Raw genomic sequence first — 17,947 nt, 5'->3', positions numbered from 1 at the left:
AGTTTAGAGATGTTTTCAAGCATTTAGTCTGGCACTCAACTATCCCTTGATAGTCGTGTGTTGCAGTCTAAGTTAGATATCATGCGATGTTGTCTTAGACACTTAGTCTGGCACTCAATTGTCCCTAGATAGTTGTGTGTTGCAGCCTAAGTTAGAAATTATGTGATGTGCTTTTAGACACTTAGTCTGGCACTCAACTATCCCTTGATAGTTGTGTGTTGCAGTTGAAGCCTACTGTTAGATGGTGAAGTCCACAATTAGGTTATACCTACGTCATTTTTTGTGTTTTGATTTTCTATAGTATGTTACATGATTTGAGCTTGAGTTGAGAGGTTAAACCTAGGTAATTTCTTAGACTGCTTGCATTTCTTAGACTGCTTGCATTGATTTTCTTATTGTACTTGGCATTGAATTCTTTTTTGAATTCTGTGTTGCAGCTTACTGCATACGAGATGGCTCACGCAGGTGAGAAGAGGAAGTGTCAGCAACTTAATCTCACAAAGTCTCAGAGGAAGGTGCTGAAAAATGATAATGTACACTTCTTAATGAATGTCAATCAGGACATTATTGAGACAGCTTTCCGGTGTACAAAATTTGGTGAGGACAATGGCAGAGCGTGGAGGGAGGACCTTGCATGATCGATTTCCAGATGTTTTCATAGCAGAGTCTATAGACCAGTATTTGTACCACTTAGCAATGGAGGGTTGACGATTCCTTGGTCAAATAGATCGAGACATAAACTCATGTGACACAAAGTGGGAGGGTCCTGCTGTAGATGCCAGGGTCATGTACATCAAGAATGCATGGCGAGGTTACAAAGGCAAAGGATCTGCCTCGACCTCCTTCCATCAATGCACCCATGCCCCCAAGCACAACCGCAACCACAAGCATCAATGCACCCATGCCCCCAGTCAGATACCGCATTACATCCACCACAACCATAAGCACCAATGCACCCACATCCCTAGTCATATGTTGCATTCCACCCAACATAGCCACAAGCACCACTGCAGCCATGCCACGTGTATGCACCAATGCATCGACCACAACATGTCTTTCATCGTATCCCTTTTTTCCAAGATCTTTCATACCTAGAGGTTCCTCCTCCTTTTTCACATCTCCCACCACATGCACGATCACATTTCACCACATCTTTTGTGCCTCCTACCGCATGCACAGACCAGTTTCCATCTCCTACATTTTCACCTGCACCACAAATGCACAATCTATCTGCACAAGTAAATACATTCTCATCTCCTTCATTCTTGCTTGCACAAGCACCATGCACATCACATGGCTTGCATGATCATGTATCAGTGCCAAGACCCATGCGGCCCATACTGCTTCAGCGACGAGACATCCGATTCATGCCTAGTGCAGTTGTGGGCACAGGCACAAAAGGAACAGTCAACATGTGCAATATTCTTGTCGCTCTCTTTAAAAGGGACAAGATTTATGCATGTAAGGTGCTAAGGGTTTCTGTGCCCATTGATGCATTGAAGGCCTGAGCATTGGAAGAAGCCACATGCTTGGGCGATGTCATACATCCGGGCATCATCAGAGCAATAGGTCTAGTCCATGATGATAACCCAATGATACTATTTCCGTTCTAGAATGGAAATCATTTGGAAAGATGGCTAACCTACCTCGGACATGACGGAAAGCGACCATCTTTGGTGTTTCACAAAGATGATGTGGAAATGCCTACTAGAGCTCCACAGGTCCGTCAGCATGTATTTGATATTTTAAGTGCACTAGTTCGCACTATTCATTACATGCACCAACAGAATGTCCTGCATAATGATTTGCATGCACAAAACATTATGCTACACTTCTCGGAGTCATCCGAGGAGGTGTATCTGTGCATTTGTGATTGGGGAATGATGACCCCATGCAACACTAGAAAGCACTATCCCGCATTACTCAGTGATAGCCCCAACACTGTGTGAAGCTCCATCTCTAGGTTTCGTCACGTTGCTCCAGAGTGCCTCTGCACCAATCCCCCACCTTTCGAAGTTGCACAAGATGTGTATGCCATGTCTCATCACATCCTAAAAATCTTGGACATTTAAGCACCATCGCCAAGTACAAGACCCGCAGAAGCTCTAATCGAGCATCTACAATGATTTGCGGTTCAGGGAAAGTCAACCCAATTGAATAGACATCCAAGTACTATAGATTTTTGTGGGATTTTTGACATTGCTCCAAGATATGGTATACAGCTCAGTCCAAACAAAGGACTTAGACAAGCCAATGACTGAGTCTTTCTTGGATGGGATGTAACATGAGTGACCGATCATGGAACTTCTAACATTTTTAGTTTTATATATCATCCAAGTTTGGATCCACTCCATTGTTCAAGTTTGTATATTTACAGTGACATGATAAATGATGCGATAAGTAATGTTTAAATATTGTTTGTGTAAGTAAATGATGCGATAAAAATGATGATCCAATTGTCAAATATGATAAATGCAATAATTAATGTCTAAATATTATTTGTATAAGTGAATGTTGCAATAAAAATCATGGTCTAATTTTAAAATATGATAAATGATGCGACAATAAATATTTAAATATTGTTTGTATAGGTCTAATATTATTTAATTGTTTAATATTGTTTAAATATTTAATATTATTTGTGGATACTAATTAATTTTACCTTGTTGTCATTTTTTAGGCTAAGTATGGGCATGGAGGGAGAGAACTTACAGAACATTCTCCCATAGGATCCTCCCCAACCAGAGCAACCTCCAGTCCAAGAGGGTCCACAAGGTGCTTTTGTGCCTCAAGAGGCTGATTTAGTAGACCAGCTAAATCATGCTGAGGCTTAGGCTATCTTACAAGCGCAAAGAGAGATGCCGGGCAGAGAGGGCTAGGTATTTTTGTTGTTGGTCCACTGGATGACGATACCATGCAAGGCGACCCGGTCTGTCTTCGACAAGTACAGAGACTCTGCCCATCAGAGTTCGTAAGAAACACCTTGTTTCTTCGTTCAGGAAGTGCTAGGAATAAATATGCACAGCCCAAGTTGTCAAACTTGTGGCACAAAACCCTAGCCCATATCCTTCTCCAACAATTCATAGAGGTGGAAGGAAGCATCCCCATAACCAGCAAATACCCATGTATTTCATCCAATAGGTGAATGTCTACAATGTCTTGCATCGACGCGTGGATTGGAATGACAAGCATTACTTGTCAGGAACAGGAAAGGGATGTCCTACAGAGCACAAGCGAGCAAGGATGGAGAAAAGAGAGCCCGTGTCTCAGAGACCTCGTGTGCTAACTCCCCAGGCACACAATGATCTTGTTGACCTAGCCACATCTACCATACCTCTTTGTCAACAAGGTGTTACTACTGAGGAGTTACAAGATCACGTTGCATCACAAGCCAAAGAGATCAAGGACCTACAAGCACGCGTACAGTGCTACAGTTGAAGATTCTGATAATTTTTATTTTGAGGACCTCACTAATATAGATTCGCAGGGTGCAGGACCAAGCACTCAGGGAATGGTAGATGTGGATCCTACTACATAATTATGTACATTGTAAACTTCATATATAACTTTATAATACTCTTCTTCTGCAATGATGGTTCAAGTGATATAAGTGAGTTAAGTGATTCAAGTGGACTAAGTAATATAAGTAACTTAAGTGATTTAAGTGGACTAAGTGGACTAGGTGATTTAAGTGGACTAAGTAATATAAGTAAATTAAGTGACTTAAGTGATTTAAGTGGACTAAGTGATTTAAGTGATCGAAGTGAACTAAGTGGTATAAGTGATTTGACTTAAGTGATTTAAGTGTACTAAGTGATTTAAGTGATCTAAGTGATCTAAGTGAATTAAGTGGTATAAGTGATTTAAGTGGACTAAGTGATTTAAGTGGTATAAGTGATCTAAGTAGACTAGGTGATTTACGTGACTTAAATGATTTACGTGACTAAGTGATTTAAGTGATTTAAGTGACTTAAGTGATTAAAGTGATCTAAGTGAACTAAGTGGTATAATTGATTTAAGTGGTTTTCTATGGATCAGCTGCACTTGTAAAGTTAATACAGAAATATTAAAATATATCGATGTGAATTAGTGCACATAATAGCTAGACCAACCCTTGAGACTTGAAAATATAAACTTCGATTGTGCATATTCAAATATTCTTTCCAACTTTTTGATGTTCCCTTCGATGTTGCCTTGAAAGTATTTGCAAGTCATAAGGTTGTCTCTAACTATTATGTATACCAAAATCATCCACAATCTCAATAATTACAACACATCGCTTGTAGCCCACAAGGTTCTAGCTTTCAAGTACAAAAGGAGACGAGATGGATATGAGCATATGCGCTCTCCCATCGCTTGACATATTCTCCCATCCATCCCCTCACATACAACATTATATCCGATATAATTAGAGCTTCATCCACCGCTTCTATCACCTATCATATTCTTCTATCACTCTATATTGCATTCAATACAAGTACAATATCGTCTATCTCTTCGACTTCACTGTTGTCACTGAGTAGCTCAAGCTCGTCTTCCTCTTCGCTGAATGCACCCTCAGCAACTAATTTTGTAGTCAATCGTTGTCCAGCAAGTCTCATTACAGTGGCTTCGTTGGCTGCCCTAGCCGCAACATTAAATCATTTCAACAATCATAGATTTCCAAAGGCAAATACCAAATCTACAGCTCTTGATGGCTTTAAGCAATTGTGTCTCTTAGAATGAATAAAATCGTATGCACTCCAATTTCACTCACATGCACCCGATGATGTAGCAACAGAGAGCACATGAGTCGCAACATGCTACAACTCCAATGTCTCTCCACCAAGTAGGTGCAATAGTCATCTTAATAGCATCAAGATTCCAAGGATCTTCACGATTTGTATACCTCACTCGTTGTTGGTAGGCCAGTTTTCTTTGATCTCCCGGAAGTAAGTTTTTACAAACCTCTTGAAAGTTACTTATGACTTCAGGATTCTGTGATTGAGCATGCATTTGATATTGTGGATGTACTACAAACACAGCTCCATGCAAAGGGGTGTGCATTTGCTTCCATCTCTTATCGGCCAAATATACCACTTGTTGCTTCTCCCTAAGGGCAAAGCACACAAATTCTTTAACTTGTCGTACTGCTTCTGACATCTTCCAATACACTTTACCCATAACAAAGGCATCAGCATCAACCTGCATCCTCAATATTGTTACAAATGGCTCTACACCTTTTATTCTTTCGACATTTTTCCAGAATAGAGATGATTGGACAAGATGCACACATTTAGAGCCTGGTATTGCATAAAGCATCTTTTTCTCTAGCCAATTCGTCCATCGTCTATCAGCAATAGTCTCAACTAAAGCTTGACGCACTTCCAACAATCTAGCAAGAACTAAAAAAGAAGTGGAAAATCTAGTTTGACAAAATTGCCTAAGTTTCTTCATAGAGTGCTCTCTAAATACTGCATGCAAGTATTGATGACTCTTTAACGTGTCATCTCTCATGACATTGAATGATATACCATTTTTAAATGCTTTTGTCCATCTTAAGTGCTCTTCATGCACTTGTTGTCGAATAAATCCATCCTCCATAGAAGATTGTTCTCCCTTTTTGTCTTCTTTATATGATAGACATTAGTCGCATCAAAACTCACTTGCGACCCACTTGCTAGCATATCTACATCACCTTCATGTATGGATACACTCCTCGCATTTATTGGTGCTTCTCCTTCAACCGTCTCATCAACCTCCGAGAAAATGTTGCTTGATATGAGTAGAACCACCTGTGAACTTGTGTCCACAATATTTTCACTGCAAGAAAGAAACTGAGGCATGTACTTTTTCTATCTCCGTCATATATGACCAACTCTTGCTGCGCACCATGCTTTTGAAGTTGCCAAAAACAAAATGCAAAAAAACTAATTTGAGTATACAATAGAAACATATTACAATACACATTTTATAAGAAACAACATATATCCTTTGAAAAACACGTTCAAGCATGCAATATATTAATTGTCATTTAATCACGCTCTTTTAAAATGATTCACATTCTATTGAAACAATATTAAATATTCATTCAAAAGAAAGTGTAAGAATGAGAAAACTCATCTAATAACTTTTAAAACTTTCAATTCGTACACTTTAAAACTCTTTGTATTCTTTCACATTCTATTGAAAGAATATTACATATTCATTCAAAGAAAGTGTGAGAATACAAACACAAAATAAAATCATATTTCTCACATGAGATTTAGGGAACTCAATGAGGAGATCCTGGAACTCCCACATACAAAAATTCTCACAAGAGATCTAAGGAACTCAACAAGAAGATCTTAGAACTCCCACAAACAAATTTCATAATTTCATAGATACGAAAACAAGCCCATTTCTCGTAAGAGATCTAAGGAACTCAAGAAGGAGATCCTAGAACTCCCACATACAAAAATCCTTGCAAGTGATCTAAGGACCTCAACAAGGAGATCCTAGAACTCCCACAAACAAACTTTTTAGACACAAAACAAGCCCATTTACCACAAGAGATCTAAGGAACTCACCAAGGAGATCCTAGAACTCCCACGTACAAAAATCTATTCACATGAGATCTAAGAAACTCAACAAGGAGATCTTAGAACTCCCACAAACAAATATTCACATGAGATCTAAGAAACTCAACAAGGAGATCTTAGAGCTCCCACAAACAATTTCATAGACACAAAACAAGCATATTTCTCACAAGAGATCTAAGGAACTCAACAAGGAGATCCTCAAACTCTCACAAATAAATTTATCTCATAAGAGATCAAAGGAACTCAACAAGGAGATCCTAGAAGTCCCACAAACAAATTTCTAACCCATAAATATCTAAAATATTTTTATCACAAGAGATCAAAGGAACTCAATAAAGAGAACCTAGAACTCCCACTAACAAAAGAACAAAGACCAAAACAAAAATCCTCATAAGAGATGTCAGGAACTCAAAATGAGATCCTAAAGCTCCCTAACAAAAAATCCATCTTATTTCGAATCTTCTAGATTTCTTTCAGAACCTTGAGGACCTTTCTTCTCCTTTTCCTTTTTTAATCTCTTATGCTCGGCTGGGAACCAAGCATAAGATAAAAGACATAGGCAAACGTTGAGGTTATGAACGTATTCGTCCTACAATTGAATAGGAGAACCCTATATGTGGGTTCAAACCAAACTCAGCTAACTAAGGTGGCATACTAACTAAGCCACTAACTAGAGTACATAAAGATAGCTGTCATCCACCAGCTATTATTCATGGGTGGTGTACATGGATGATTTTTTGAAGTTAGTTTCATTAGGAAGCAAAACTTTTATATTGGTATTGAAAGTTCATATGCCCTAATAAACATAAACTTTTAAAACGTTCGTCAGGATTTGAAACTTTGATGTGAAAAATTTTAAAATTTCGCTTAGATTTACATCTATTACTTCAAAATTCAAAAGAAAATATATAAAAATATACTATGTCCTTGCAATACTTTGAAACTCAAAAAACTAGCTCGAAAAACTTTCGCCAAGATTCTATATTAATATATAAGTATAGATTCAATAAAAACATGCATGGCGGTATACCAACCGCATCTGCAGCTAACAAGTCAGTGACATAAATACACAACGGTCACCCTGGCCTATCACGAGTGGAGCTCGATATTTCAACAAGTGTACATCTTTCAGCAATCCTTCCGTACCATTGAAATTGTTCATAGGGATACTGCATGTCCCTTGAACTAGATTCGGTGTATTATCTGCTATGTAGATGACATCCTTTTGACATTCTAATGGTTTCAACTCTGTGAACCACTCCTGATGATTTGTCATGTGAGATGATGCACCACTATCAATGTACCAAGGGTCCTGTTCTGCTTAGTCGACTTGATAACTGAAATCCTCTTTTGTATTGAAATCAATGTCTAGATACATTGTATCAATCTTTTGCATTTCCTCATTGGCAAGAAACATACTCCCATGTTCATTTGCAAAATGACTGTGACTAGAATGTCCACCACTATCAATGTACCAAGGGTCCTGTTCTGCTTAGTCGACTTGATACCTGAAATCCTCTTTTGTATTGAAATCAATGTCTAGATACATTGTATCAATCTTTTGCATTTCCTCGTTGGCAAGAAACATACTCCCATGTTCATTTGCAAAATGACTGTGACTATAATGTCCACCACGATGATTTCCTCTGCTGCAAAAATTCCCTCGATTACTACTAGATTGACCGCCTTGGTTATATTGCTTCTTGCAGCAATCTCTTTCATAGTGCCCAAACTTATGACAATAATTGCACTGGATATTTGACACGTTGGTGGATGCATTCCCTCGATCTTAGAATCTTCCTCAATTGGAATGATTTTCTCTTTGCTGATGATGTTGCTGAGGATGATGCTGATGTTGTTGCTAATGATGCCCACTTCTCTGGAATGATATACCTCTTCCTCTGCCTCTACCTCTGCTTCTTTTTGAGGCTGTGAATTCCTGATCATTAGAATGACCTTTGTGTGCATGAATGGCCTGAGTCCTGAGTTCTTCACCAAGTAAGACTGACTGAAGTCCTTTTAGTGTTGGAATTTGCCGTTGGATGGCAATACTCTAGACTAGATTCTCGTATCACTCTCCTAGTCCATTCAGGATGACTTGAACCATTTCTGCTAGATTCATGGTCTCTCCTGCTGTTTCTGCGAGTTGATTGTTGTAGTCTTTGATCATGAGTACGTAAGCATGACCGGTTTCACTATTGTTGCGGAAACTCTAGTTGAGTTGGTTTCTCGGTGTGAGAATCTTGGAATGTTCTTGGACTCAAAGAGAGGTGCAAATATATCCCATGCTTCTTTTAATGTCTTGACGGTGTTGAGTTGTCCTAGCATGACATCTTGCACATTCTGATTGATCAGATGATATGTGTACTTATCTTTCTTATCCCATTCTGCCTATGCTTGGGCAATGGCAAGATTTGATACAAGTGCAAAAAGTATTGGTGTACCTAGAGATCCCACTGTTGGTGCTATGACAATAGGTGGAGTAGAGCTAGTGCTGGCTAGATCATCCAATGGTGTAGGTGTAGATCCATCAAAATACTCCCATTTGTCCTGAAGTACAAAAATCATCTCCATTCGTCGGTATTTCCATGTTCTGTAATTGGAGTTGTCTAGCTTAACAGATGCCTCTAGATTGAGGTTGCTAGTCGTAGATATGGTGTAAGAAATGTACTCAAAGTGTGATGAAAATCACTGTCTGAATCAACTGCAAAACACCAACTGTGGCAAGTGAAATCTGAAGTGTCAGTGAAGATAGAACTGTTATATATTTGATATCTTGCTATGCAAGTCGCCTTAGCTGTAGTTGGAGAAGGCTTTGGAGTCGGCTCCTAAAGCTTCACCTCGAAGGAAAGAAGCTACTCTGTGGAGAGAGCTAGTCCAGATCTCGGAAAACCTTGTAGGAAGCTCCTCATTTTGAATCTTAGAGAACCTTTAAACTCTCTCAAAGAACAAAGAACACACAGTAGATGTTTCTCACAAGCAAGAAGAAGACATTCCCTATCTCTCTCTCAAAGGATGTCTCTCTCACAATCTCTCAATGGAATGAAGAGAAATCCTCACAAGGAACTCAAGACACGAATAAAAAATATAGACGGAATTTCTATCAATGAACGGAATTTTTCTCACGGAAGAGAAAAAACTCAATCTCTCAATCTCTCAAACTATCACACTCTCTCATACTCTCGCATACGGATCGCAATGCCTCGGTGCGAAAGGCAAGGGAGCTCTGATACCATGACAAAATATGAAGAGGGGAGAGGAGAAGAGTGGACATGAGGAGAAAGGGCACACCTAGAAGAACACACCACAAATGACTAAGTGTACAACAGATTTAGTTGAAAATGTAGAATATATACAAACCCATTTAGGTTTAGGGTTAGGGCATCTAACCCTTTCCTTTATAGCACTCTATTGGATTAGTACTATGCACATATGATCACATGATGTTGAGGATGATCTCTCAAGAAATCTTCTTTCCATCCTTACCCTCTTGATTATTCAAGGGTGATTGAAAACCATTCGTACAATTTTACCTTTACACTCTTATATCCTACCTTTCAATAATGTGGAGATGATTTAAAAGATCCTAGCTGCTAGTAGCAGCATGTAGAGACTTTTGTGACTCTCATGGTGGTTGTCCGTAGGCAAGCCATTGTGAAGTTTACTACTTTTAAATAATGTACTGACGTTTCTGACTTTCTGACTCATGGCTTTTGTCCGTGGCAAGCCACGGGTTTTGCACTAGTATATATTAATGGAATGCAAGAAATAGTAGAAGCTGTTGAGAATGTAGTTTCAAGGCAGCAAACTTGTGGGCTTGCTCAACAGCAGTCGCCGGACTTCTCCCATTGTTGGGCGATTGCTTGGATTCTCTTCCGTACATCGTAGAGCCAAACCCATGACTCCTATCATCTCCTCGTAACTTCCTGACGCCAGCTGAAGACTTCCGTCCAGCACTTCAATTGCTCTGTCGGGGAAGTAAGTTTGCACCCACTGCGAAATTTTCATCTCCGATCCGAACATGGCGCTTGTCGGTCTCCTTGCCGTCAGCATCTCCAGAAGCACAACGCCATAGCTATACACATCTACTTTCGTTGAGATTCGAGCGGCATATGCATACTCTGCAACAACATGAAAGATATCAGCCATGCAACGTGAAGTCTCATCAGCGAAACTAGGAATAATTGAAGCCACTTGAAGAATAAAAGTGAGAAAGCTTCACCAGGTGCCATGTATCCGATGGTGCCTTCGAAGATAGACGACAGCGAGATCGCATTACTGGCAGCATTGCTGATTAACCTGGCGATTCCGAAGTCTCCTACGCGTGCCAAGAACTCGGAATCCAAAAGAATGTTGCTTGGCTTCAAGTCACCGTGGATGGTTGGCACCCCATAGTCATGGTGAAGATACACCAGGGCTTCCGCAACAGCTTTTGCTATGTTTAAACGAGTTTCCCAACTAAGTTGACAGACCTCACCTCCTTGGGGGTGTAAATGCTGTTCGAGGCTACCATGCGGCATGAATTCGAGGACCAAAGCCTTGAGGTCAAGATTAGAGACGTAGCCTAGGATTCTAATCAGATTTCTGTGTCGCAGTCGTCCAAGGATCTGGACCTCTCTTAGGAAGATGTTCTCAAAAGAAGTATCATTGAATTTCTTGACGGCAATTACTCGCCCTGCAGCCAGCACGCCTCTGTAAACTGTGCTTAGGCTACTTACACCGATGACATTATTCTCGTCAAAGTTTTCCGTGGCGATTCTAAGATCTTCCGCGGTGAATCTCTCTTGGTTAGCAAAAACTTGAAAGGAGCCCGAATCGATCGCAGTGTGCTCGCGCTTTTTGAACTTGTAGACCAAGAACGCGACCAAGAACAATCCCAAAACAGCAGTTATACTGGCAATCAGCTTAACCAAGCGATCGGTTTGATGTTTGCGAACTCTTGAAGCAGGGCAGCTTTTATGAAGGATCCATCCACAAAGACCCGGGTTTCCAAGGAACGCTGTCGGATTGAGACGTCTGAACAAACCAAAATCTGGAATGGAACCCGAGAAGTTATTATACGAGAGATTGAGGGATCTTAATTGGGACATGTTGCCCAAAAACAAAGGCAGAGCACCTGTGAGATTGTTATGAGAAAAATCAAGCTGTGTGAGGGAACGCAAATGAATAAATTCTTGTGGTATAGTTCCATTCAACATATTCACGGAAAGATCCAATGTCTCCAGGTTCGTAAGCGTCCCGAGGGACGCCGGAATCGAGCCTATGATATTATTATTCTGAAGTTTGAGTTGAGAAAGAGCGGCGCCGCTTCCGAGAGATTGTGGGATATCACCAGACAAGGCGTTGGCCGATAAATCGATTGAAAGAAGCATCGTCTTACCCCCTAGCCACGCAGGTATAGATCCCGAAAGGGCATTATGGGACAAGCTGAAGGAAAACTGTAGATCGTCCAATGCTGAAAGGGACGACGGAATGCTACCAGTGAGCAGGTTGAAGGACAGATCCAGACTTTGTAGTCGAGAGCATTTGCCCAAAGCCTCAGGAATGGACCCTGTAAGCCGGTTGTTATGTAGCAGAAGCATGTTCAAATTTTGAAGCATCCCGAGTTTCTTTGGAATGGCTCCACTGAACGTATTGTAAGACAAGTCAAGAAACCCAAGGTGGCTACAATTGGAAATTTCATGCGGAATGGTTCCCGTCAGATTGTTAAAACTTAAATTGAGGCGTTGAAGTCCTTGGAGTCCTCCTAGCGTGGACGGGATTTGTCCCACAAGCTCATTGAGAGAGAAATCAGCTTCTAAGAGAACTGAACAGTTGCCCAAGCTGAAAGGTATGAAGCCGGTCAAGAAATTCATCGTAATGTGTAGAGATTGCAATACTTTGAGCCTTCCCAACTCAGGGGGCACGAACCCCTGGAGTTGCGCGTTCGAGAGTTCCAAATATGTAAGGGAGGTGCAGTTGCCAAGATCTCTGGGGATGGTAGCTCCAGTGAGTTGATTATTCGCGGCACCGAGAAAGTTAAGGATGCTGAGCATCCCCAACGAAGCAGGGAGCGAGCCCGTGAGCTCATTTGTGTTAAGATCCAGGACCTGAAGAGCTGTACAATTGCCAAGGCTTGGGGGAATGTATCCGCTGAAGTAGTTATTATTCAACTCCATCTCGTAAAGATGTTTGAGCAGCCCTAGCTCAGTGGGGATGGGACCCCTGAGCTCATTATATAGAAGAATCAGAGAACGAAGAAAGGTGCAATTGGCAAGGCTGCGAGGAACTGCTCCAGAGAGGTTGTTGTTCCATAAGCTCAGGAGTCGAAGATGAGTGAGCTTCCCCAGCTCGGAGGGAATGGAACCGGTAAGCATGTTGCCCGAAAGTTCAACGTTTACAAGGGCTGTGCAGTTGCCTAACTCTGGGGGAATGCTGCCGGTGAAATTGCACAAAGCCAAGGAAAGGACTTGAAGGTGAGTGAGCATTCCAAGCTGAGCAGGCAGGGAACCGGTGAGCGGGTTCTCAGTTAAAGACAGGCCCTGGAGTTTCGGGAGAAAGCCGAGCTCGACAGGTAGAGAGCCTGACAGGTGATTGGCACCCAGGTAAAGATAAATCAAGCTGGAAAGGTTGCCCAAGGAGGAGGGGATACTCCCTACGAGACTGTTACGCTCGAGGAGGAGAGTCTGGAGATGGGGGAGGGATCCAAGTTGGTGAGGGATTGGCCCAGAGAGGAGGTTGGAGTGAAGGTCGAGGGTAAGGAGGGAGGTGCAAGAGGCGAGCTGGGCAGGGAGAGAACCGGAGAGATTATTGAAAGACAAATCGAGGAAGGAGAGATGGAGCAAACTACAGAGATGATCACTCAGAGGGGTGATGGAACCGCCCAGGAAAGAGTTATTCAAGCGGAGGGAAGAGACGAAGGAGCCATTAGCACAAGAGACACCTCTCCAACTGCAGAAGCTCGATTTGTTGTGGGCATTCCAGTCGCTGAGTACTCCCAGAGGATCGCTTGTGATGCCTGCCTTGAAGGCCAACAGAATGTCTGCTTCCATATAAGCTACTCCGCTTCTTTCAGTAACATGCTGCTGCTGCCCAAATAACCCACCACCCCACGTCGAGGATGCCAAGCTCACCATCACACACAGCATAATCCACACTCCATACATTCTAATGTTCTTCATCAGGGAGGGCGACAGGGGCAGCGTGGAAGGAAACAGTATGGGAGCAAGGTATCAGGCGAATGAGGAGGACGAAGAACCGGTTGTAACACAAGCTTATCCCATCTGTTCTCAATGTTCTACATTGTGAAAAGTCGTTGCTATTGGTTCACACAAATGAGACTTATTTTAAAAAGTTACAAAACTAGTATGTGGGTTGCCACACATGCTAATACACCAATGGGCACTCTTTAAGTAGAGCGCTTTTAAACTTGTAAACTTGTAAATTGAGGCAAAATACAAAAAATAAATTATGCCAAGTATTATTATGATTTTAAATTAATAGAAAAAGCAATCAACTTAAGCTTTGAACCCCTTTAACAATGAATTCGGGTTATCCGTATGGTTTAAATTCAAAGAGAGATTGAGACTCTTTTTCACAAAAAAAACCCAATTCTTAGCCATCTCTCTCTCTCTCTCTCTCTCTCTCTCTCTCATCACACACACACTCACACACAGAAAAAAGCCAATTCTCAGCCCCCCCCCCCCTCTCTCTTTCTCTCTCTCTCTCACACACACACACACGCATGCACGCACTCGCGCACACACAAAAACAATGTGCGCAACACTTTGCATATGCAAGCATTTGCATTATAGCACTCAAACTTTTCCACGGGTTCCACGCATGGGCTTCCATCATAGCACTCAAACTTTTCAATGGTTCTATGCACAAGCTTCCATCGTAGGTGCTAGAAAGTAATCATCCATTCATCTTGACAATTAGTAAACAATAATAAACATAGTGATAGAGATGGGTTGGATATGAGGGTAATAATAACAGTGAATATACCTTCATATCCAAGATGTCTGCATTTTTTTTCAAACCAAGTGCTTCTATCTTACTTGCAAGCCTCTACCTTTAGATCTTCTTTCTTTGATTATTCATGATCTCTCTATGTTATTTAAATGTCCTCTCATCACCAACCCATGTCTATCTTGAATGTGGTCTTTCATGGACACAGCATTCAACTTGGACAATGATATGTAAGCACTCACTATGACACATCACACTTCTTGACTTATTGACTTTAATATTGAATTATAAGCATGCATTGTGACATGTCATACTCCTTTACTTCAACCCTTGACTTTATCTTGAGTTATAAGGTAAGGTCCGAGGACAGAAAACGTCTTGTAGTCTTTCATGGACACCGCAACTCAACTTGGACAATGATATGCAAGCACTCTTTGTGACATGTCACACTGCTTGATTTTACTCTTGAATTACAAGGTGATGACAAAAAGAAGCTTATGCATGTATGCAGCATTTATGAGGTTGCATCATTTATCCTTTTCCAAGTTGATTTTGATACTTTGATATTAATTTCTCAGCACTCCTCAACTTTTGTTCTTTTATGCATGGAACACGTCGACTTCGATGGTGATATGCAAGCATTCATCATGACATCTCTTGACTTGTGTTGTTGTAGAACCCATTTTATTCTCCATATGAAAACTAACATTACCGCTATATAGGAAATACAATTTTCTACATAGCAGACGTGAAATCCACTTCATCCTCCACTAAGTTGCATTAATTCACTCGATTTTTTTTTTAATTTGAAAAAATGTTAAAATTTGTGGATTTCCAGATTTAAAACAAATCCAACAATTTTTCATAAATTATTCGTATGAATACATTAAGTAATTGTTTTTGAATTACATATTGTACCATTTAATAGATAATAAAAAACCACACAGTTTCACTTTTTAGAGCTCCTTAATTCGAGCTACGGATCTCGAGTTATGGCCATGGGGATCTCCATGGACATAGCATGTGATCTACAACTTGGATCAAGGAGTTGTAAAAAGAAAAAGTGTGTAACATTTTATGATCCATTCAATGAAGTTATTTTACTTGAATAAAATATTTCAACTTACAATAATATATTTATATTACAATTACTATGGTATTTATTTAGTAATATATTTATGAAGGTGTTTACCATAGAATTATACAAATGATGTACTACCAAGTTATCAACATTAACGGTTTATAACTTTATTTCATAGAATTTATTCATAAAAAATTTATTTACATAAGAATAAATTTTAATTTCCTTACAGAATAATAACTTTATTTCACGAAATTCATTCACATAAACTTTTTTCACATGAGAAATAAACTTGTATTTATTCACATAAGAGAATTACAATTACAACACAAAAAATTTTCTTATATATTTTTTCACAAAAGAAAGAACATTTCTTTTGTGAAAGAATGCAACACAAACAATCACATTTCATACAAATAACTCAAACTAATACAAATAAAGACACAATTTACAATTACACAAGAGATGAAGATCTCAAACAAGAGATCCTAAGAACTCTAATAAACAAAAACAAAAAAATAATTTACATAAGAGATTCTAAGAAATTTAACAAACAAAAACACAAAAGCAATTTACATAGGAGATCTTAATTATAACTCAAAAAAAAGAGATCCTAAGGACTCTAACAAACAAAAGCACAAAAATAATTTACACAAGAGATTTTGAACTCTAATTAAAAAAAACATAAAAATAATTTACACACGAGAACTTAAGAACTCAAAAAAGAGATCCTAAGAACTCTAACAAACAAAAACACAAAAAAATATTACACAAGAGATTTTAAGAACTATGACAAACAAACATACAAAACCAATTTACAGGAGATCTTAAGAGCTTTAAAAGAAGCTCCTAATAACTCAACAACCAAAAACAAAAATTTCATCTTATGTTTTACCTTAAATATTGCTTGAGAAATATAAGAGGGCTTCCTTTTTTTCTTTTCCTTCTTTGATCTCTGTTGCTCAACTAGAGAACCAAGTGCGAGATGAGCAAAGTGCAAACAATTGTTGGCTATATAGGAAAAATTATTCATACTATTAGCTTTATTCGTACAAACAAGTTATTCGTACTAATACTTATTCGTAAGAATACTTTTATTCGTACGAATATTGACTGATGACATGGTGCATTGTGAAAAAAGGGTGACATGGCAACGAATTTTTGCCCATTTTTTTCCCCAAATGAAAATTTTCAAATCACGAATGTGAATTTGTGCACTTAGATCCTCCATATAAAATATCACATTTCCTAGATATATAGCACTATATATGCAGTCGAATTCCCTATATAAAAAACTCAAAATCCACTTCATTCTCCATTTAAAAACTCACATTTCTTAGATAGCTATATAAGAAATAAAATTCTTTACATAAAGAGGACAAAATAATTCATTCTATCTAGTAAATATCCATTTATTTCCTAGTTAGGTAGTGATTCACTATATAGAGATTTATCAAAAGTTCCTTGTGTATTATCCTTGACTACTAAACTTGACACTAAGACTTTTCTCTTGGATCGTAAGATGAGGACAAAGACATATCTATGCTTTTAATAGATTTTAAAAAGCAAAGATGGTTTGTCTTTTGGGGTCAAATTTTATTCTATTGTCCTTTACTATTCTGCTTGCAGCTAAGAATTTACTCTTGAATTATACAGGGAGAACAAAGAAGCTCATATGTGTCGGTAGCACATATGACGTTGCATCTTTTATCCTTTTCCTAGTTAGTTTTAATGAAATTCAAAAATCAAATTTTGCTCATGTATAATTGGTCTATGGCCCTTGACCTTTACACTTGCCACTAAGACTTTGCTCTTAAATCATAAGGTGAGGAGAAATAAGCTTATGCATGTAGCCGACATGAATGAGGTTGAATCATTTATCCTTTTCCAGCCCTATTTTGATACTTTGACAATGATTTCGACTTTGTTTCTCAAATTGTGGTCTTTCGTGTACAGACACCTAAAACTTGGACAATGATATCATAACAATTGGGTCTCAGGTAAGACTCTACAATGACTGACCAACACTACAAGGCATAGGCCATTTTTCGACGAAAATACCGATGCTTTTTACATTTTAAAAAAAAAATTTCACGGGCACAAACGTCACTATAAGATTCGCTAAAAGCGTCGGAAAAGAACCGTCACTATAAAGTGTCGCTATATAGCGACGATCATAAACGTCGCTATATAGTGACACTATTAATCGTCGCTATATAGCGACATTGGTAAACGTCGCTATATAGCGACGATTAACAGAACTAAAAAAAAAGGGTTAGTGGGGCTAAACAGGGCTTACTATGGCCCTGTTTAGCCCCACTAATCCTTTTTTTTTTGTAATTATAAAACAAAGCTT

The 17,947-nt window shown here is 39.3% G+C and overlaps 1 protein-coding gene across 1 annotated transcript; it reads right to left on the bottom strand.

Annotated features, from left to right (window-relative positions):
- Positions 1–10,355: 10,355 nt before the first annotated feature.
- LOC147897897 (uncharacterized) lies at positions 10,356–13,675 on the bottom strand. Its single transcript, XM_087380144.1, has 3 exons — positions 13,021–13,675; positions 10,783–12,951; positions 10,356–10,681 (listed from the first exon to the last, which is right to left on the bottom strand). The coding sequence occupies exons 1-3, from the start codon at positions 13,673–13,675 to the stop codon at positions 10,356–10,358; spliced, it is 3,150 nt and encodes a 1,049-aa protein (XP_087236270.1).
- Between the last annotated feature and the right edge of the window lie 4,272 nt (positions 13,676–17,947).

This window comes from Dipteris shenzhenensis, chromosome 10 (genome assembly GCF_047967505.1).
Source record: "Dipteris shenzhenensis isolate YYH24624 ecotype China chromosome 10, Dip_SZ_1.0, whole genome shotgun sequence".
Taxonomy (NCBI): Eukaryota; Viridiplantae; Streptophyta; class Polypodiopsida; order Gleicheniales; family Dipteridaceae; genus Dipteris; species Dipteris shenzhenensis.
Note: the sequence above shows the minus strand (reverse complement) of the source record. Positions and strands in the feature narration are given on the sequence as shown.